This window comes from Pelodiscus sinensis, chromosome 3 (assembly GCF_049634645.1).
Source record: "Pelodiscus sinensis isolate JC-2024 chromosome 3, ASM4963464v1, whole genome shotgun sequence".
Classification (NCBI taxonomy): Eukaryota; Metazoa; Chordata; order Testudines; family Trionychidae; genus Pelodiscus; species Pelodiscus sinensis.
This window is the reverse complement of record NC_134713.1, coordinates 200,084,792-200,105,978: the sequence shown is the minus strand read 5'-3', so window position 1 is coordinate 200,105,978 and position 21,187 is coordinate 200,084,792. Positions and strand designations below refer to the sequence as shown.

General features: G+C 67.0%; 1 protein-coding gene across 1 annotated transcript in view; it reads right to left on the bottom strand.

The window, feature by feature from the left end:
• Nucleotides 1-21,187, bottom strand: part of LOC102460240 (phosphofurin acidic cluster sorting protein 2-like) — a 67,112-nt gene that overhangs the window by 13,570 nt on the left and 32,355 nt on the right. Inside the window, 2 exon segments of the mRNA XM_075925924.1 lie at nucleotides 51-140; nucleotides 8,147-8,234. Coding sequence (XP_075782039.1) covers nucleotides 51-140; nucleotides 8,147-8,234 — 178 coding nt within the window.

Sequence of the window (21,187 nt, the reverse complement as noted above, 5' to 3'; positions counted from 1 at the left end):
CTCAGTCCTGTGTCAGTGCGCGGCGGCCGGGCGCTCTGCCCTCAGCCTACCTGCAGAGAGAAAGTCAGCTCCAGGTCGGTGTCCATCAGGCCGCCGGGGGGCAGGACGTATTCGTTGGATCGCAGGACTCGCTTTGACCCCTGCAAGGAGAACAGGGCGGCATGGAGGCCGGGCTGGTGGCACAGACTCGCCCGGCTCTGGACAGGGGGTCGCAAGCAGCCCGCCCCGCCAGCCCCCCACCCAAAAGGGCTGCTCAGTCCAGGTTCCCTCCACTTCCCTTGGGAGCCTCTTCTACACCCCCCAGCTTCTGCCTAAACAGCCCCCCTCCCTCGTCCAGCTATCAGAGCCGCCCCCCCAGCAAAGGCACCCCATGTAGGCCCCTGCCACCTGGCACCCCCCTCGCTTCTCAGCCCGGTGGCCCTTCCGGCTCCAAGCTCAGTCCCCACCGGATGTCGCGGGCAGGGCCGGGCCTGGCATGGAGCTGACAGTGCAGCTGGCAGGGGGAGACGCCGACGGGACCCTGCGCTCTCCAGGTCCCCACGGAGCGGCACCTCTGGGTCAGCAGGGACCCTCTTGCTCCCCCCGGGAGAAGCCCAGCCCTGGAGCGCAGCCCAAGGGACCCTCCTGTCGGACCAGAGCCTGTTCCTGGGCCAGGAGGGGCTGCCTCCCTCAGCCCCCCAGACAGCGCCCCAGCCCCATGTGCTGAGTCCAGGAGTCCAACAGGCAGAGTCCCAAGACAGGCAGAGCTGAGATTACCCAGAGCGACAAGGGCCACCGACCCCGGGCTGCAGAGACAGCGTCCCAGAGACCGCGCACCGGGGGGGGCTGATGGGTCCACCATCCTCACCTTCCCCTTTGCCTCCCTGACCTGACTGGAGGGGACAGGAGAGGTCCTCTGCCAGGCCGCCTACATCCTGGGCAACCCAGGCGGGAGCCCGGGTCCTGCCGCACCTGCCTTCTCCCCGGATCTTCCCCTGTGCACGGCTCAAGCCTGGCTCGGCTGGCAGGTGCAGCCCGGCGGTGGGCCTGGACAAGAGCCAGCTACAGCGTCCCTCTGGCAGCCCGCCCGCCACGGGCAGACGCCCACCAGGCCTCCGAGTAGCTGGGCTGGGCCGGTCACTCCCAGCGGGGTGGCCCGCGAGACAGGCCGGCAGACAGACAGCTGCCACGCTCTCCCGCGGGTTCCTCCCACGGTGCCTGTGGGCGCTTTCTCTGCCCTGCCACGGGAACGGGAATAACAAACCCGGGGGCGGCTCGAGTCCCGCCGCTTCGAAAACCCAACGGGGAGGCCGGGGGCACCTTGGAGACCAAGACACTCGTTAGGGCGCCAGCTTTCGTGGGGGAAAGAAGAACCCGAACTCACGCCTAAGGTGCCGCGGTCTCCCCGTGGTGTGTGCGGAGACACCGGCGCTGTGTTTCCTGGGTGGACTTCAGGCCGTGCTGAGAGAACGGTTGTTCCACGGGGAGCTGCCAGCGAACAGGCAGCCGAACCCGCACCCGCGTTTCATGCTGTAGGGCAGTAAGCCGGGGGCGCGCCAGGCCCTCTGCACCCCGTCAGCGCCACCACCCAGCTGTCTCCAGCGCCCAGGCCCCTGCAAGACTTGGACGCTGAACGCGCACAGCGCAGGTGTGTCCATCTGCCTGGAGGTGCCGACAGGTTGTTTGCAGTGGAACCGGCCAGCCCCCTCGCCAGGCTGCCCCCGAGCCGGCAGCGGACGGAAACGTCTTTGGACGCAGGGGGGGCTCTCCTGCAAGCGGGCAAGGAGGGTGCCCCCTCCCCTGCAGTAACAGACCCAGGTCCCCCGCTGGCCGGGTTTGCAATCTCCACACCCATGCGGGGTCAGTCTGGCCAGCACGGCGTTTTTCTCTGATCACATCCAGTCCAGCGCACGCTTCGACCGAGCGCCCCAGCCAAATGGGGATTTGCTCCAGCCGGCTGCGTCAGGGCTACTGCTCCGGGTACAGGCAGCCCCCCTGCATTGCTCCAGGGACTCATCTGCCGGGAAAGAGGACGTCTTGGCCGACGCTTTGAGCAAACGCACCATCCGTGCGGTGGGAGAACGCTCCGACCTGGCCGCGGCGCTGCCCGACGCTGCAGCATCCGCACGCCCGTAGGGGCCTCCAGCCCTCGTTAACCAACGAGCGCCTGGGAGAATCCACGGAGCAGCAATGGCCGGCGCCTGGACCGCGGCACGCCCTGAGACTCGTCGGCGAGCGGGCAGGGAGCCGGGTCTCCCGGGGTCAGTTCTCAGCCCCGCACTAGCCCTGATCCGGGAAGAAATATCAACTCTGGGGAGGCGGGGGCCGTTTGCACGGGACACGGGGCTGGTGGGGCAGGGGTCCAAAGAAGACTGGGTCCAGCTGCACTCAGACATGCAGGTCAGTGCAGCCAAAGGCCCGGTCTTGCGCCTAGGAGCCCCAGTGATCATAGGCCGGGCACCCAGAAGGGAGGCGAGGTGCCAGCAGGGTTACGTCCAGCCGGGAGAGGCCAGGTACCCGGAGGGGAGGCCAGGCCCCGGCAGGGTTACATCCGGCCGGGAGAGGCCGGGTACCCAGAGGGGAGGCCGTGCCCCGGCAGGGTTACGTCCGGCCGGGAGAGGCCAGGTACCCGGAGGGGAGGCCAGGCCCCGGCAGGGTTACATCCAGCCGGGAGAGGCCAGGTACCCGGAGGGGAGGCCAGGCCCCGGCAGGGTTACGTCCGGCCGGGAGAGGCCAGGTACCCGGAGGGGAGGCCGTGCCCCGGCAGGGTTACGTCCGGCCGGGAGAGGCCAGGTACCCGGAGGGGAGGCCGTTCCCCGGCAGGGTTACGTCCGGCCGGGAGAGGCCAGGTACCCGGAGGGGAGGCCGTGCCCCGGCAGGGTTACGTCCGGCCGGGAGAGGCCAGGTACCCAGAGGGGAGGCCGTGCCCCGGCAGGGTTACGTCCGGCCGGGAGAGGCCAGGTACCCGGAGGGGAGGCCAGGCCCCGGCAGGGTTACATCCAGCCGGGAGAGGCCAGGTACCCGGAGGGGAGGCCAGGCCCCGGCAGGGTTACGTCCGGCCGGGAGAGGCCAGGTACCCGGAGGGGAGGCCGTGCCCCGGCAGGGTTACGTCCGGCCGGGAGAGGCCAGGTACCCGGAGGGGAGGCCGTGCCCCGGCAGGGTTACGTCCGGCCGGGAGAGGCCAGGTACCCGGAGGGGAGGCCAGGCCCCGGCAGGGTTACGTCCGGCCGGGAGAGGCCAGGTACCCGGAGGGGAGGCCAGGCCCCGGCAGGGTTACGTCCGGCCGGGAGAGGCCAGGTACCCGGAGGGGAGGCCAGGCCCCGGCAGGGTTACGTCCGGCCGGGAGAGGCCAGGTACCCGGAGGGGAGGCCAGGCCCCGGCAGGGTTACGTCCGGCCGGGAGAGGCCAGGTACCCGGAGGGGAGGCCAGGCCCCGGCAGGGTTACGTCCGGCCGGGAGAGGCCAGGTACCCGGAGGGGAGGCCGTGCCCCGGCAGGGTTACGTCCGGCCGGGAGAGGCCAGGTGCCCCGGCGAGCTTACATCCCCCAAGCCAGCCTTCAGAGGGTGGGTCACACCCTGGGCTCCGCAGCTGCCAGTTCTGGCTGTACTGGAGAGATCCCCTGCCGGTCCCGGCCTGGCGGCCCCCGGAGAAGGTGCCCTGTCTCTCTGCAGCTCTCTCCCCCCAGCTGGATCAGCGCAGGGAGGACTCTGGCTGCGATCTCTGCCCGAGCCCTCCCCGCGCCCGGGCGCCCTCCCACATCCCCTGACAACGCCTCATTAAGTGTCAGCTGCAACCTTCGCTAACGAGCTATTTGCCCTCCTCCTAGGCAGCCGCTTAATGTGGTAATTGGGGGGCGTGGTGGGGCTGCAGCGAGCCAGGCAGGTGGCACATAAGACGGCGGCGGCCCCCGTGCAGCTTCCTCCACCGCTGGCTGGGCGGGGCGGGCTCCCCCCGGATGCTGACTCGGCTCTGGGGGCTCCTTGTGGCTCCGCACAAAGGCCGGGGCAGCGTCGTCCCTTGCTCCCCTTTCGGCCTGGGGCTCCGAACCACGGCCGCTCTGCTGGCCCGGCTCCGCAGAGAAACGTGCCTCGCCGGGGCTCCTGGCAGCCGCCCGCCTGGCCACGGGATTCCGGCGCAGTGCCGGCCGCGCGGGCCACTTCTCCAGCGCGGCGCAGGAACCGACCCACACTGGGGCGCTCGGGCGGAGCAAGGAGCCGCGTGCTGCGGCCATGCTCTCGGACGGGGAGCCCCTGCTGCCGCCACCCGCATCTGCCCTCAGCCGGGCACCGGGGAAAAGGATGAGGGGCTGGAACGGGTCCCAACAAAGGGATTAAAGAGACTGGGACAGTTCAGCTTGGAAAAGAGGGGACCAGAGGGCTATAAGGTCAGTGTGGAGAGAGCGAATAAGGAAAAGGGATTTACTTGTTCCCATCACACAAGAACTAGGGCTCACCCAATGAATGAATCGGCAGCAGGTTTAAAACAAACCAAAGGAAGTTTTTCTTCACACAGCGCACAGTCAACCTGTGGAACTCCTTGCCACAGGACGTTGAGAGGAGCAGAACAGGGTTCAAAAAAGAGCTAGATCCATTCATGGGGGCTAGATCAGGATGGGCAGGGAGGGTGTCCCGGGCCTCTCTTTGTCAGGGTGACAGGGGAGGGGTCACTTGGCAGAGATGGACCTTTGCTCTGATCCAGGCTGGCCGCTCTTGTGTTCACTGCACTGCAAGAAGGGCCGTCGTAGTGCCCTCTGGAACCTGAGCTCCTGGTCACTGCTGCTGCGCCCTGGGGCCAGGCGGGGCCCCACCCTGCTGCTCCCAGCCCCACGCGGCACGGACTGCGGTCTGCGCTCAGGCGTCTATTTCGGGCCCCTGGCTTCGTGGCCCACGCACGAGGCCGCTGGGAGCTCTTCGGCGGCAGGGCCATTTTGGGCTCCGTTACTCTGTAGATTTTTTTCGTTCTTCTTCCTAAGTAGGCCAGGGCCAGGCCGCACGGGGGGAGGGGATTCAGTCCCCGAGAGCCTGGCGTGCCATTGGCCGGCCCGCGTCTGAATGCGGCGGGGGCAGCTGCTCTCGGGTGTCTTTGACTGGCATCTCGCATCTGCTCCCCGACATTCCTTTCCCCGGCAGCTGCCAGCCCCGATTCACGCTCCGTAATGCTGCCTGCCGGGCGTCGTTCCCAGTGCCGCTAGCAGGTGGCGCTCCCTGCCGCCGGGTCCTCATGCCCAATGGCGCCGACTCTCCCCGGCTCCTCTAGGGCAAGGTGCCCCTGAAAGCCCTGGGGCCCCGGCCCAGGAAAGCTGCCTCTCTTGGCGAGGGGATTGTTTTCCTTCGCCCGTGGCAGGTGCTCACGCAGGAAGGCCGGGGCCCACGGGCTGGAAGAGGGAGCAAAGATGGCCGGCGGTGGAAGCGGAGGGACACAGCATCCTGCAGCGGGTACCGGCCACGCGCCTCGTTTGCATCCACTGCTGCCCCAGGCGAGCGGAAGGGAAGGTCCCAGGCCTGGAGACTCGGGAAGAAACGGGGATGGAGCTTCCAAGGGGAGGCGAGCAGATGGAGCGAAGGCAAGAGGAGGCTGAAGGGAAGAGTCAGGACTCAGGCGGGAGAGCTCGGAGGGGCGATGGCTGGGTCAGGTAAGCGTGTGACGCTAGACCCAGGCAGAGGAGCCTGGCGAACGAAGGACACGTGGAACTCGGGAGCAGGTCGGCCACGAAGGGGGACAGCAGCAGCCGCAGGCGGGAGGGCAAGAGCGGCTAGTCCTGCGGGGAGAGGGGATGGAGTCAACGGAGCTTGCAGCCCCCAGGGGGACAGAGGACGAGGCTCAGAAGGCAAACGGACTCGCAGGCGGAGAACAGGAGGAGGGCCGGAGAACCGCACCAAGCTCAGGAAGAGCCGGTCTGTGCCTGAGAACAGATGTGGACTGAGGCCCAAGAGGACCCGGCAGGGGCAGGAAAGAGTCCTCGGATCGTCCCGCGCCTGGGAGCTGACGCGGCTGGAGTCTGGCAGGAGCACCCCACGGGACACTGCGCCAGGCCGGGGAAGGCACTTGGAGAACAGGAGGCTCGGGATCTTCGGGGGGTTTCTACCTGGCCGCCAAGAGGCAGTACAGAGCCGGGACCAGTGACACCGCAGCCAGGCAGTGAGCCCGGCAGTACAGGCGGGTGAGGGGTTTGGGCCAAGCCAGGCAGAACCACCTAAGCTGTGCACAGAGCCGGGGGACCAGAGCTCCTGGTGCAGGGAGGGAAGGCGGCCGTCATAGGATCCTGAAGCCACGGTGGAGTCGCCCTCGTGTCTGGAGGGACGTGCTGCTGGGGAAGGACAAAGGCCGGGGGGAGCGTGGTACGTGGGGGATGCTAAAGGGCAGTAAAGGGACGAGAAGGGAGGGAACGGATCAAACAATCTGTTCAGGCCAAGATCCCCGTGGAGAAGGAGGTAACAGGCTGCAGCGGGATAGCACTTGGGGGCTGCGCCGCCCCCCCAGGAGCCGGTCTGGAGATGGAGAGAGACCTCCAGGACATCAAGTACCAGGGGAGCCGTGTTAGTCTGAATGTGCAAGAGCGGCGAGGAGCCCTGTGGCACCTCACAGACTGACCGCAGTGTAGGAGCACAAGCTTCCGCGGGCAAAGACCCACTTCGCCAGGCTCTCTGGGGGCAGGGCAGGGAGAGCCAGGGCAGCGCGGGACCTGCTGACCGAATGGGCTGAGCCGTGTGCAGGCGGGTTGGGCTGCCCGGGGCCCACGGCCCAGCTCCGCGGCTTTCGCGCCCCGAGGGCGAGGGCTGGGGACAAGCCAAGAGAACAAGGCGGGTTCCGTGGGCACTCGGCAGGGACCACGTGCAGCGAGCCACCAGGGGACTCCAGCCCACCCAGCCCCTGGCCACAGCCAGTCTGCCAGCCCCTCCGCTGCGCCCCCCAGCGGCCCCCTCTCCCCTCCGGCCCAGCTCTGCTGTCCCTGGGTAGCGCACGTGGCAGGCGGCTCCCACGTCTCCTCGGAGGCTCGGCAGTGACTTACGGGGATGCCAATCTCAGCCGGCAAAAGGCGGGTGTCTGACTGGGGACTCGGGGGTGGCCTGGCTCCCCAGTGCCCCACACTCCCTGCGGCTCTGGCCTGGGTCCTGAGGAGCAGGCACTGCCTGCAGGCCAAGCCCAGCCCGTGCTTCTGGAGCAGCATTAATACCCTGGCTCCCGGTAATCCCAGCTTTCCCCTAATGCCGGCAGCGCCAGAGCGCCCGGGCCTCTCCGCCCCACCCTGCTCCCTCGGCAGCCGCCGCGGTCTGCCAGCAACAAGCCGAAGAGCCCCTCCGGCGCCCGCGCGGCACGGCGGCAGGGGCCCGGGCGAGGGGGCGAGCTGCTGCCACCCCCAGGAGGGGGGACACGGCGACATATGGCCCCTACGGCCCCCTGGCTCTGTGCACACCAGCCCCTTGCCCCGGGAGAAGGCAGCAGGATCGCCCAGGCCAAGGGGGGCCGGCCCCCGGGATCGCCCAGGCCAAGCGCGCGCATGCAGGGCCCCGACATCGCCGGCACCAGGCTCCCCTTCCTCCCCCGCCCCCATCTCTCGGGCTGCTCGGGGCCGGGGTGGGGCATCCCGAGACAGGCTGGGGGCGAGGTTCTAGGCCCTGGCTCCAGGGGTGGTTCCCGGCCATTGCTGACTGCTCAGCGCCCCAGGGACCCCCAGGCTGCCCGCTCCAGGCGTCCCACCCTGCCCTTCGCTCCCCGGCGCGCCAGCCGGCATGGAGCACCCTCTGCTGGGCACAGTGCAGCCGCCAGAGCCCTCCCACCTGCGCCAGGGCCCAGGCTAACGCACTGAGCAGCTGCAGAGCAGGGCCCAGGGCCCAGGGCCCAGGGCCCAGGGCCCCCGCCACAGGGAGCCGCCGGCAGCGTGACAGGGTCCTGCGCCTGGCTCCAGGCCCCACTGGCTGGCTGGGCCTGGGCCTGATGGGGCCCTGGGGGCACCGGACCACAGCCCCACCCCTCGAGCGCTGCCCGGCCGCCAGCAGGGAGGCAAGTGCGGCAGGGGCAGGGGCAGGGGCAGGGGCTCCCGCCCACGGCTGCCTCTCGCTGCGAGCAGAGCTCTGGCCTGTGGGCCTGACCACCGATCCCGCGCAAGCCCAGGCAGTGCCACGCCCCGAGCCCCACCCGCCCACCCCTGGGGCTGCCCCGGGCTCACCTGGATCTTCACGGCGATGAGCACCGAGCTCAGCTCCTTGTCCAGCTCCCTCAGCACCGTCAGCTTCTTCAGCCGCAGGCTGCAGAGCCTGGGAGACAGCGAGAAAGGGACACACTCAGGCACCATCCCCGGCCCCGACGGCAGCCGGGACGGCGCCCGCAGCGGGACTCGCGCCCCGAGAGCGGCCGGAGCCGGCGGGGGGACTGAGCGGAGCTAAAGCTGGCTTAAGGGATCCCGCTGGGCCAGCCCTCGGCGCTGCCTCGGCCGCCAGGCCTGTTTATTTATAAACTAAAGCGCTTAAATCCCCCCTCATCCCCCCTGCGGCCCCCCCCGCCCCGCCTGGGAACCGGCCCCCGGCTCTGGCAGGGGAAGGGCTGTCGCACCGCAGAGAAAGGCCTGACGCAGCCACGTGCAGACCCCCCCGCCCGCCCGGCAATACGGAGCCTGGGCCTGCAGGCTTCCCAAGCCGCCGGGGAGCCGGAGGGGCCAGGAGGAGCTGGGGCAGGAATGAACGGGGGGGGGGGGGGGGCAGGTCCAAGGGGCCCTGACAGCGCCACGCAGGGTCCCACAGCGGAAGAGCCTTCCCGGCCTGGCACGGCTCCCGAGCGCTGCGACCGTGGGCCGGCCGGGCTGCCCCGGGCTCAGGGACCAGGGCTCCGGACAGGGCTGGCAGCAGATGAGCTTGCGGCGCCCCAGAGGATGGGGGGCTCTGCCCTCCAGCCCCAGTGGGGGGAGAAATCTGCACTGCTGGGAGATCCCCTCTCCTGGGCCGGGAACACGCCCTCCCGTGAGCCAAGGGGCGGCTCCGTGCAGAGCAGGAGCAAACGCCGGGTGCCGGCGGCGCGTTACCCTCGCAGGGCCAGGCAGAGGGAACCCGGGGCTGGGCACTACAGCCAGGCAGGCTCCAGCTGGAAATACGGCCCAGAGGGTCAGCGGGGGAACAGGCCTCCCGGGGCGGGGCCGGACTCTCCATCTTTCCGGGGGCCGCGGGTGACGTGCCCGGGCTGGCTACACAGGAGCTAGCGGGCCTTGTGGCTGTCACCTGAAAGCCTGGCTGGGGCTCCCCGCCCCAGGGCCTCGGCTGCTTCGCGCTGCTCCCAGGGACGCCAACACGCACGCAATCGAGTGACCGTGCGGGCGCCGGCAATGTCTGTGGCCGCCGGCTCCCCGCACACGCCCGATCCCCGGGAGCTGGCGGCCGCCCCGCGCTGCTGCCTCTGACACAGGCTCCCGGGAGCCGGCTTCCACGGGTCACAGCCCCCATGCGGTGCCCTGCTCTGAGTGGGACGGTCCCCGGGCAGCAACCCAGGCCCGCCGACCCCCTGACCACTCAGACCTTGGCCGGGGGCCGAGAGGGGAGCAGGCGCCGGCGGGGCCAGCCAGGGAGAGGCTCCGGAGCAGCGGCTGGGCTCCCATGGGGACCGCGTGGCGAGGGGAGCTGGCGTGTGCTGCCCAGACCCCACGCCGGCGGCAGCCTCCTTGCCTGCTCGTTATCCCGTCCCCCGGGAGCCCTGCCGCGGCAGAGGAGCGCAGCTGGCGCCTGCGAGGGCTGCTCTGCCGGCACCAGGGACGTGGGCGCTGGCGGCTGCTTCCACAGGCTGTGGTGTTGGTAGGGGAAAGGCCTTTCTTGGGGTCACCTCAAGGCAATGCCTGGGGACTGGCCTGGACAAGTGAGGGGCACCCCTTCTCCCCCCCCATCTTGCCCGTCACCTGAGAAAGGAAGCGGCTGCTGGGCACAGGCCCTGGCCGGCGGGTTTGGGCAGCAGCGTTACTGGGGCGAGGGGGCAGGGAGCCGGCCCGAGGCCTCTGAGCGGGGGGGGGGGGGGGGGGGCGGGGAGCCGGCCCGAGGCCTCTGAGCAGGGGGGGGTGGGGAGCCGGCCCGAGGCCTCTGAGCGGGGGGGGGGGCGGGGAGCCGGCCCGAGGCCTCTGAGCGGGGGGGGGGGGGGGGGGGAGCCGGCCCGAGGCCTCTGAGCGGGGGGGGGGGGGGCGGGGAGCCGGCCAGAGGCCTCTGAGCAGGGGGGGGCGGGGAGCCGGCCCGAGGCCTCTGAGCAGGGGGGGGCGGGGAGCCGGCCCGAGGCCTCTGAGCAGGGGGGGGCGGGGAGCCGGCCCGAGGCCTCTGAGCAGGGGGGGGCAGGGAGCCGGCCTGCGGCCTCTGAGCAGGGGGGGCAGGGAGCCGGCCCGTGGCCTCTGAGCAGGGGGGGGCAGGGAGCCGGCCCGCGGCCTCTGAGCAGGGGGGGCAGGGAGCCGGCCCGCGGCCTCTGAGCAGGGGGGGCGGGGAGCCGGCCCGCGGCCTCTGAGCAGGGGGGCGGGGAGCCGGCCCGTGGCCTCTGAGCAGGGGGGGCGGGGAGCCGGCCCGAGGCCTCTGAGCGGGGGGGGGGGGGGGAGCCGGCCCGAGGCCTCTGAGCGGGGGGGGGGGGGGGCGGGGAGCCGGCCAGAGGCCTCTGAGCAGGGGGGGGCGGGGAGCCGGCCCGAGGCCTCTGAGCAGGGGGGGGCGGGGAGCCGGCCCGAGGCCTCTGAGCAGGGGGGGGCGGGGAGCCGGCCCGTGGCCTCTGAGCAGGGGGGGGGCGGGGAACCGGCCCGAGGCCTCTGAGCAGGGGGGGGCAGGGAGCCGGCCCGCGGCCTCTGAGCAGGGGGGGCAGGGAGCCGGCCCGCGGCCTCTGAGCAGGGGGGGCAGGGAGCCGGCCCGTGGCCTCTGAGCAGGGGGGGGCGGGGAGCCGGCCCGAGGCCTCTGAGCAGGGGGGGGCAGGGAGCCGGCCCGCGGCCTCTGAGCAGGGGGGGGGCGGGGAGCCGGCCCGCGGCCTCTGAGCAGGGGGGGGCGGGGAGCCGGCCCGCGGCCTCTGAGCAGGGGGGGCAGGGAGCCGGCCCGCGGCCTCTGAGCAGGGGGGGCAGGGAGCCGGCCCGCGGCCTCTGAGCAGGGGGGGGCAGGGAGCCGGCCCGCGGCCTCTGAGCAGGGGGGGGCAGGGAGCCGGCCCGCGGCCTCTGAGCAGGGGGGGCAGGGAGCCGGCCCGCGGCCTCTGAGCAGGGGGGGGCAGGGAGCCGGCCCGCGGCCTCTGAGCAGGGGGGGGAGGGAGCCGGCCCGCGGCCTCTGAGCAGGGGGGGCAGGGAGCCGGCCCGCGGCCTCTGAGCAGGGGGGGGCGGGGAGCCGGCCTGAGGCCTCTGAGCAGGGGGGCAGGGAGCCGGCCCGTGGCCTCTGAGCAGGGGGGGGGCGGGGAGCCGGCCCGCGGCCTCTGAGCAGGGGGGCAGGGAGCCGGCCCGTGGCCTCTGAGCAGGGGGGCAGGGAGCCGGCCTGAGGCCTCTGAGCAGGGGGGGGGCGGGGAGCCGGCCCGCGGCCTCTGAGCAGGGGGGCAGGGAGGCGGCCCGTGGCCTCTGAGCTGGGGGGCAGGGAGCCGGCCCGAGGCCTCTGAGCAGGGGGGCGGGGAGCCGGCCCGTGGCCTCTGAGCAGGGGGGCAGGGAGCCGGCCCGTGGCCTCTGAGCAGGGGGGCAGGGAGCCGGCCTGAGGCCTCTGAGCTGGGGGGCAGGGAGCCGGCCTGAGGCCTCTGAGCAGGGGGGGCAGGGAGCCGGCCCGCGGCCTCTGAGCAGGGGGGGGCGGGGAGCCGGCCTGAGGCCCCGCGGCGAGGCTGCCCCAGGGAGAATTAGCAAACGGTTTCCGAGACTGGCGGCAGGGCCCCCAGGAGGCAATTACTGCTCCTCAGGAAGCGTTGCCCCCTTGAGGGGCCGTCCCGGGGCCCTGGGCGGGCGAGGCAAACAGCAGGGGAGGCCACGGGTGAAAACAAAGGGCAGGGCTCCCGGAGGGGCGCTGAGCTAACTGGCAGGGCCCGGGGAGAGCAGCTCCCTGAAAGCCTCTCGCCCTGGCACAAGGGCCGAAGAAATGGGGGGTGTCAGGGGGCATAACGAGTGCGCGGGAGAGCAACGTGGGGAACGACAGGGGGGTTCTCTCAAGCCCTGGTGCAGCGCACGGGGGGGGGGCGTCACTCCCCAGGACCCGCCCCAGAGCAGGACTGGCCGTGCGGGCCCAGGTGGGAGGGAAGAAACGCTTTGCCCAAGTCCCAACGCCGGCGTCCCCCCCGCCCGGAGAACGAGCGGCGCCCACGTGATGCCACGGACCCGGCCCGGCAAGCGCAGACAGCCGTCTGCATGGCCCTCCAGTCTGGCTGCTCAACGCAGGCCAAGGACAGAGGCGGCGCGCAAGGAGCCAAGTGCCCCGGCCCGCTGCCGGCTGCTGCGTGCCCGGGCTGCCAGGAGGCACCGTCCAAAGAGACGAGGGGCCGGGGACGCTGCAGGAGTCCAGCACAAGTCCATGGGCCCCGCCCCCGGCCATGTTGCCCCCCACCCAGGGGGCGCGCAGGCGGGGGGAGCAGCGTATCCCACCGGCGCATGCTGGGCAGGGCAGCACCAAGGCAGAGGCCTGGGCCCGCCGCAGCGGCGTTTGCTGGTTCATTCCAAGCCTTCCCGCGCCCGTTTCCTGTTCAAACAATCAGACCGGTAACCTCATCTGACCCCTCTGCCTGAGGAAACGAAGAGCAGCAGCCGCGGCCGGCCGCGAGAGTGACTTCCAGCCCTCCGCAGGCGTTGGCGGGGCTCGCCCGTGTGCAGCACCACACCAGCTCCACCGCCGTGGGAGGGACCGGCGCCCCGGGCACGTTTCCGCCAGCTCACACCTGCTGCATAAGAGCTCGATCACAACCGCACGCCCACCTGGCCTGTGGCGTCCAACTGCGCCACGCCGGAGAGCTCGCTCCGTCCCTGTTGTGCAGAGCGGAGCCGCCTCGTCTCCGTGGGCCACGCCAGGGCGCGACCTCCATCGCGCTAAAACGCAGCGGTTTGAATGGGAGCACGTCCCCGCACACGCCAGCGTCTGGCGCCCTGGAACTAGCCCTGCCTCCTAGGCCCTACTTCCTTTCAGCAGGCAGTTCTTTGGAAAGAGCGTCGCAAGACCGTCAAGCTGGAGGGCGTCTTACCCCGACTCCTGGAGCCCTCATTGGACGAGGCAGGAAGTCGGAGAAGAGCTGTGTGGACGCTCCCAATTTCCAAAGAAGCTCCGCGCTGGATGGCGCTCCATGTTCACAGCTCGTTTCGAGGTAAGCCCTGCGGGGTAGATTAACCCCCCACGCTCCAATGCTGCAGGCCAGTGTCAGCAGACACCGGCTTGCCAGGGGCACGGCTGAACTCCCCGAGTCCGCTCCCGGGGAGGCAGAGGGCGTGGGGGACGGTCTGCAAGAGCCCCTCAGCCCCGTGTCCCGGGCGCCTGGACGGACGCCTGCGCTGCCTGGCCACATAACGCAGCCACCTGCACCACCTGGATCATTCCGTCAGGAGCTGGGAACGCGGCACGCGGGTGCCGGGGAGCGGGAGCCAAGCCCCAAGGGCTGCTCTGTGGCGGGAGGACGGGGAATGGCCTCTCGGGGGGACGGCGGAGGGGCTCTTGCAGACCCCAACGGGTGACCACGCACCGGGCTGCCATGCACAGGTGCCAGCCCGCCTCCTAAAACTCTCCTCAGCCTGGGGGAGGCCGCACCCCACGGCTCGGCGGCAGAGGGAGCGCCACTCTCCTCGCACGGCTCCAGTCTACGCCAGCCCAGAGGCGGCCCTGGGGACACGAGACCGGGGCACCGCCAGGAGCCAGGGCAGCCCAGACCGCTGCTGGGAACGGCACCAACACGCGCAGCAGCAATCGTTCCCCGCGGCAAGGCTGAGTGCAGACTGCTCCACCCCACCTGCCCCGCTGCCCATCTCCCCCATGCCTCCCCCACTCATGTGCTCAGTCCGCCCAGTGCCGCCGGCCAGCAGGAACACACTGGCTTAGACGTTCCCCGATGCAAACCCAGCACAGAGCTGCCCCAAGTCTGCCGGGAACGTGTAGCCAGGCAATAGCCCTACCTGGGCAGCCGCATCTCCTGGCTCTCGCTGGGCTGGAGCCCCGTTGCCTGGGGGGCCTGAAAGGCAAAGCTAGGCGCCCTGGGCCCACGGCAATGGAGCGCCCCCCGGGCCCACGGCAATGGAGCGCCCCCCCAGCCGCGAGCCAGCCCTAGCGATTTACATGCAGAGCGCCGCACCGCTCCCCAGAGAGAGGGATGGAAACTGGACTGTGCCAGGCTGTTACCGCTGCCACCAAACCCTCTCCCCCTTCCCGGGACAGGACAGGACGCTGCTACTGCCCCTGAATTCCAATCAGCTCACCCAGCCCGGCCACTCAGCTGGCCTCGGGCGGCCCCAGAGGAGGCGCAGAGCTGAGACTGTCTGAGCGGGGGGGGGCTCAGCAGCGTTCAGACTCGCGTGGCCCTGCCTGCTGGGCACTGCTGCCCCCTCGCGCAATCCCCTGAAGGGGGGACATGCCACGGGGCTGGGCCGTGCAGGGAACACTGCTGCCATCCTGAGCGTGGCGCCCATCTAGGGAAGCGGGGCCGCGTTCTACAGTGCCTAGGCCCGACAGCCACAGCCACTGTCCTCCGAGGAGCCTGCTCCCAGCGCGACTCCGTCCAAGTCCCCAGCCACCTTGGAGCAGCCTTGTGAAAACCGCTCCCCGGCATCCCCAGCGAGGCAGCCGGCAGCGGGAGCCAGCCACGGGCCCTCAGGCTGCGGCTTGGCCAGGCGCGCTCGGCCCGCCGGGAGGGGAGCTGGAAAAGCCTGGGCGCTTCGGTGCAAAGCCCCTGCCTCACTCCAGCAGGCTGGGGAGCGCCGCGTGCCGGCCTCTCGGTGCACTCAGGGCCCCGGCGGGAGCCTTGGTGCCGCAGGGAGCTGGGGCAGAGGCGCGTCTCAAGGAGCCAGGGCCAGGCTCGGGGAGACCTTTGGGAGGGAAACCCTGGCGGCGCGGGGAGCCCCCAGGAGAGCAGGCCCTGGAGTGAGGTGCTGGCAGTAACCCGTGCTGCCAAGGAAACTGGCTGTCACCTTACCGGATTTTAAGGGGCGCAGCCAGGTCACTGCTGCACCCATGGGGGGGTGTTTGCCCCAAAAGTGGGTACAAAGGGGGCCATGTGAGGTGTCACACACAAGTCCACTGTCTGCTGATTCTGTGTCTGCTGTTCATATACCTGTAGAACGCCGGTGTGGAAGTTACAGACACGTACTCTGCATGGATACGGGAAGTTGCTCTGTATGTGGTTGAGCAATGGCAGAGAAAAGCTCAGCCTACGGACATGCTAATTAGCAAGGCTCCAGGGACAATAGGTCTCACGTACCAGAGACCCACCTGGGAAGGAATGTAGGTGCCTGGCCAGAGACGTGACTCTCTCCGGCTTGGAAGAAGCCAGGGGGGATATAAATAGGCCATGTGGCCGACTCCATCTTGGTGCTCAGCTCAGCTCTTCATCCTAGAGGCAGCTTTGCAAGGAACCACGAGCCAGAAAGAATTGTGGCCCCATCCTGACATAGGATGTGCACCAGAGACTTCGAAGATAGCAGTTAGAACAGCTCTGCTAGAGCCTGCGCGGAGAACTGGGGGATTCGCTGCATGTAACGTCTGATACTTTAGCAACCTCTCTCAGGCTTTTCTTTTTTTTAGTAATAAACCCTTAGGTTGCAGATTCTAAAGGACTGGCTCAGTGTGATTCGTGGGTGAGATCCAGAGTGTAAACTGATCGGGACCTGGGGCTGGTTTCTTGGGACCAGAGAAACCATTCGGGGTAGGTGAGATTGGGTTCTAAAACCTCTCACCTGTGCGTTAGACCCAGGGCTGTTTGGGGCACAGGGAGAGCTGGGGTGTCGGGGGGGGGGTTGCTCGTGAGGCTTCTGGCAGGTCAGGCTAGCAACTGAAGCGCTCGGTGGGATTGGTTTGTGGCCTATTTGGGAAGGTCCCCTGTCTGGTACTGTAAGGAGCCCCGAGTCTGAGCAGGGTCAGGACGAGCCCCGGGGAACAGCACTTCCTCCTAAGCGCCTGGGTTATCCCAGATGGCCTCACCACCACGTAGGGAGCTGGCCTGGCCCGGCTGCTGGAACTCAAGACAGGAAACAAAATCTCCGCTTCTCCTGCCAGCTTCCAGCCTCCTTCCACCTTGGCCCTGCTCACGGAAGGCTCCTGGGCCTGGTTCCCACAGCTGCTACTCGCCCCTCCTCCTCGAGGGCTGCAAGCCGCCCAACGCAGAGGGGCGCCGCTGACCCGTGCAATGCAGAGACCCCTCTCGACAGCACAGCTGGTGCCGGGCACCCCGCTCCGCCTTCGCATGCCCCTTAGCTCTTGCCTGGTGGGCTCGTCTTCCTGTGTGCGTGGGCGGTGCCCGGCCCTCCCGCGGGCTGCGGGAATGCGGCTGGCGCTCCCGCTGGAGCATGGCGGGGCTGGACGGACAGACGTAACTGGCACGGATTCCTTCGTTCTGCTTCCTTGGGTGCAAAGACAGGGCCCTGAGCTCCACCAGGGCCCTTCCATTCCTCAAGGGCATCTGCCCATTAACTGATGTGCCGAGACACCGGGGAGCCTGCAAGCTGGAGACGGCGTTTCCCCAATAGCAGAGGAAGGAGGCTTTGGCTTCTGGGCTCTCAGGGCAGGCCCACAGCAGGAGGGTGGGGCCCACATTGCATGCTGAGTAGTTAAGCAGCGGGCAAAGTGCACCAGGGAATCAGCTGTTGGGGATGTATTTTTCTCCTCCTGTTTGCTCCCTTCTGGGTGCACTGAGGCATGACCAGCTGCATGCTCTTTGTGCCCAGAGCCAGCGGTGTGGACTCCCCCCCGCCGGCAGGGCTCGTCCTGTTTGGGCTCTTGCTCCCGTGCCGGGAAAGGGGCAGAGCTTGCCGGAGATTCCGGTGGGCGCTTTGGCGGGGTGTTCAGGCCTGCTGGAGGCCGATCGTACGGGCCTGGCAGACTCATGCTGGCTGAGGCGTCTCTCCGCTCGTGGGTTAGCCACTGAGGCGCATGTAGGCCAGAGCTTCCGGAGCGGGGCCACCCGCCCCGCGTGGAGGGATCACACTGTCACACGGTCCTGCAGCGACTCGCGACAGCTGTGTCCTGCAGCCTCGGGAGCAGCGGGCCCCTGCCCTCAGCCTAGACGTGCTTGCGAGGCGGCCGTGCTGCTCCAGAAGTGGCTGGAACATCTGGAAGCTGGCTGCCCTGGACGGCGTCAGCTCTGTTGCTAGCCAGTTGGGTGCTGGCGAGCGGTGGAGGTTTCGGAGGCAGTCAGGCCTGTGACTTACCCCAAGGGGGCGGGCAGGACGCAGAACCCGGAAGTACCAGCTGGTGCCGAGGGGGGGGTTCCCAAACTGCGCCCGGGCCACTGCTGCACTGGACAATGCCATCCACCAGCTGGGAGCCTACCGGCACGGACAGACAAGAACACGGTTCCCACCAAATGACGTGCTCTTAAGTGGACTTACTGCCTCCCCCACCCCACCCCGCTGTTCTGGGGCGCCTCGCGGATCTCCTTTCGCCTTGGCTTACGAAACCGTATCCTAGCTCGGCGGCCCTGTCAAAAGCCAGTTTAATCCCTCTCGGTGGCTGCGTGTGCGCGTGGAGGCTGAAATCCTGTTGGCGAGGCTCAGAGACCCATTGGGACTCCAGTGGTATCGGTGCTGTTCACGCCCTTGTAGCCTGTTGGGCTCCTCACGATCTTGGAGACACCAACGCGGAGCCATTTGCCCCGAATGAACCAACGGCAGGCCAGGCCTGCGGAACAGATCTACCCAGCCAGAGCAGGGTGTGCGTGGGCAACAAACCCAGGGATGTGCTTTGTGCCCCGCGGTCGGGGCTTGCCTGGAAGCGAGGGAGGAGGGGCAAATGGACGGTTAGGGATGTATTTGCGCAGCACTCATTCTAAAGGAAATGAAGTGCTACAAATTGATTGGGGGGGGGGGGATTGTCATGAATTGTTAATGGTGCTGGAGATGATTTACACGGTGCGGGGGCTGGAGCGCTGCATGACATGAATTGTGGGCTTTCACAAGGGGCTGGCCGGAATAGATGTACTCAGAAATTGCTTTGCAGGGTTAACAATAGACCTTGTCCTCCGGTCTCTGAAGTGCCCTCTGCTACCCAGCCCCTACTCCACTGAACGCTCTCGGATAGACCAGGTCTGCTGTCTCCAAGGGAACCGTGCGCCCCCCGCTTGCATGATTCAACTGGAGCAGCACTTAGGTGTCGTTGTAGTGAAAACCGGGAGACGTTATTAGCAGAGATACAAGTGAGAGGGCGTTGGAAACAAAGGCTCTTTCACAAAACCATAACGCACGAGCTAGAAACTCGAGTTAATGGGCTAACTTCCTGGCTAACAAAGTTTCTCGTTTCCAAAGGCCTCGGAGATGCTCCAGCCAAAGTCGGTCGTGGTCCTGTTTTCATGGTCGTGAACCCGTTTGCTTCCTACATGCAGGATAAACGGGCCGCTTCTTGGCCTCCTCTTTCCACCCCCAAAGTTCATCATCTGTGCTTCTCAGGATAACCACCTGGGCTTATTTTCCCGGTGTGCTGCTCTCCTCATTTCGGTCTGCCTTTGCGTGCACATAGCTCTCCCCGGCCTCGGCTCACACGCGTCTTTGGCGTCGGAGCAGGGAGACCGACGAAGAAACAGCTCTCGTCTCACAGAAACGCCCCACCCAGACTGGAACACACCTTGCTGCAGCTGCACCTCACTCTGTCCCGCTGAGCTGGGGGTGGGGGTCCGTGCTAATGCCCCCTCCCACCCTGCCTTTCATGTGACACCCTGGGATATTTTTTCAGGAACCAGACTATACAGACCCGAATTAGGCTGTTGGCACTGAGGGCTCTTGGCCACTCAGTCATACCCCTCTCCCACCCTTCTCGCGCCTCATTTGATGTGTTTTCCCATCCCCACTGGCTTCCAACTCCAGGCTCCCTTGTTTAATCTCACTGTCCCCTGACTCATGTGAACCCAGGCGCCTCCTCCCCCCGCAGCGGCTTTCCAATTTCAGCGTCCTTCCCCTGGGTCTCCCGAGCCCCCATTTTCTTGCCCAACCTGCCCTGCTTCCAGCCCCAGGTCTAGACTCTGGGCAGTCCGTCCATGCAGCTTCCTTCTCCGCACTGCCCCTGGGCCAGCAGGGTGGGGCTGCCTGCTGAGTTCTGGAGCACGGCCGGGGAAGCGGCGTGGAGCAGAAAGCCCTGTTAGGTCTGGGCTAGAGCATGCTCAATGCAGACGGAATCATCAGGGAATAATTCAGCTGCAAAGGTCTAGTACAGTGGTTGCCAACCGCTGGGCCACGATACACTGCCGGGCTACGGCACGCTGCCAGGCCACGCACATGGGGCTGCGTATCCCCCAGGCAGGTGGCCAGCATCTGCCGGAGCCAAAGCCAGCTGTTCACAGCAGCTCTGGAGCCGCCAGCTGCTGTACGGTGGCTCAGGGGGCCAGGGCATACCCCAACCCTGGACCCCGAGTCACCTCACAGCAGCCAGCTTCCGCTCCAGCACCCGCGGACAGCTGCTGCAGAAGCTAAAGCCAGCTGTTTGGGGCAGCTCTGGGGGCCGGGTACGTATTTTGGCCCAACCCGTAACATTTTATTTGCATAATGAATATGCAAATAAAATGTTACCAGTCCACCAAAAGTGTGTGAAGGGGTTTGCCGGTCCACAGTATGAAAAAGGCTGGGAGCCACTGGTCCAACACGGCCCTGCCGAGTTTGGCAGGGAAGAGAGTCATGCGGCCAGCCAACGCACTTTCATACAACAAAGCCACCTCCCTCCCACTGTCGAGTGCTTGCTCCACAGCATGGGGGGAGGGACCCCAAATTTTTTTTAAACACTGTTTAAATGACATTTTCTCCTAACCTCATTCTTGAAAATAGCTCAGCTGACTTGGCTGAAACTCTCTGGAAGAATCCAGCCTCACAGACTCCGGGCCTGGAACATTTCAAGCCAAATCGTTGATGTTTGGGATAGAGAGAAGCAATTGCAAACAGGGTATTTTAACAGGAAGTGCCGAACAACCTAACTAGCAGTGCCACTATAGTAGCATGAGCTACGGTAGTAGTAGAGTTGTACATGTTTCTATAGAGGGGGGCTGTGTCTAGACTGGTAAGTTTTTACGCAAAAGCAAGTGCTTTTGCGGAAAACCTTGCCAGCTGTCTACACTGGCCACTTGAATTTCCGCAAGAACACTGACGATCCCATGTAAGATTGTCAGTGTTCTTGCGCAAATACTATGCTGCTCCCGTTCGGGCAAAAGCCCTCTTACGCAAATGCTTTTGCACAAGTGGGCCAGTGTAGACAACGCGGTATTGTTTTGTGCAAAAAAGCCCCGATGGCGGAAATGGCGATTGGGGCTTTCTTGCGCAAAACCGGGTCTAGATTGGCACGGACGCTTTTCTGCAAAAAGTGCTTTTACGGAAAAGCATCCGTGCCAATCTAGACGCTCTTTTCCGCAAATGCTTTTAACGGAAAAACTTTTCAGTTAAAAGCATTTGCGGAAAATCATGCCAGCCTAGACGTAGCCAGGAGGCGTACGTGGGGCAGGGGTACAAAATAAGTGAATTCTACTCTTCGTGTAATCCAGTGGATCAAGCTAAACTGGAACAAATCGCTCGTGTTCCAGAACGTCCACATGGGGCGTTATCTAGGAGAGCTATTGCAGTCCATTGCCAAGAGCAGACAGGCCTAGAGTGGCCATGGTACCCTGGGGTGGCTACCCTGCACAAGAGCAGCATGAACCATTCCAAAGAAGGGCTAAGAGGCAAAAGGTGGTATTAGCCTCTCGCCAGCTCTCCCAGCTTCCCAGCACGCTCTGCAGAGTGTTTGGAAGCCCTGCTGCTATGGGTTTGAATTCCTTTCCAGGGTCCCAGGGACTGCTAGGAGCCCAAGTCCAGCAGACAGACTTCGTTTCATAACCTTCCCTTCCTCCCCTTCACTGACGTGAGACTCCTAACAGTGATCGACAAGAGCTTTGCTAGGTAAAATGGTCTGAGCGTGAAACCCAGTAGCGTGGGCCCTTCCAACCGTAGAAGTGTGAGCTGATGAGTCTTGCTGAAAGTTGGAATTTCCTTTTCCTAACAGGAGAGAGCTGCAGCGTCTGTCCTTGGAAGAGGACAAGGTATTGGGCACCAGGCCTGGCCCCGCTGGGCGGTGGCGGGAGGGAAAGTGCTATACGTAGACAAAAGGAGGGTACATTTTTG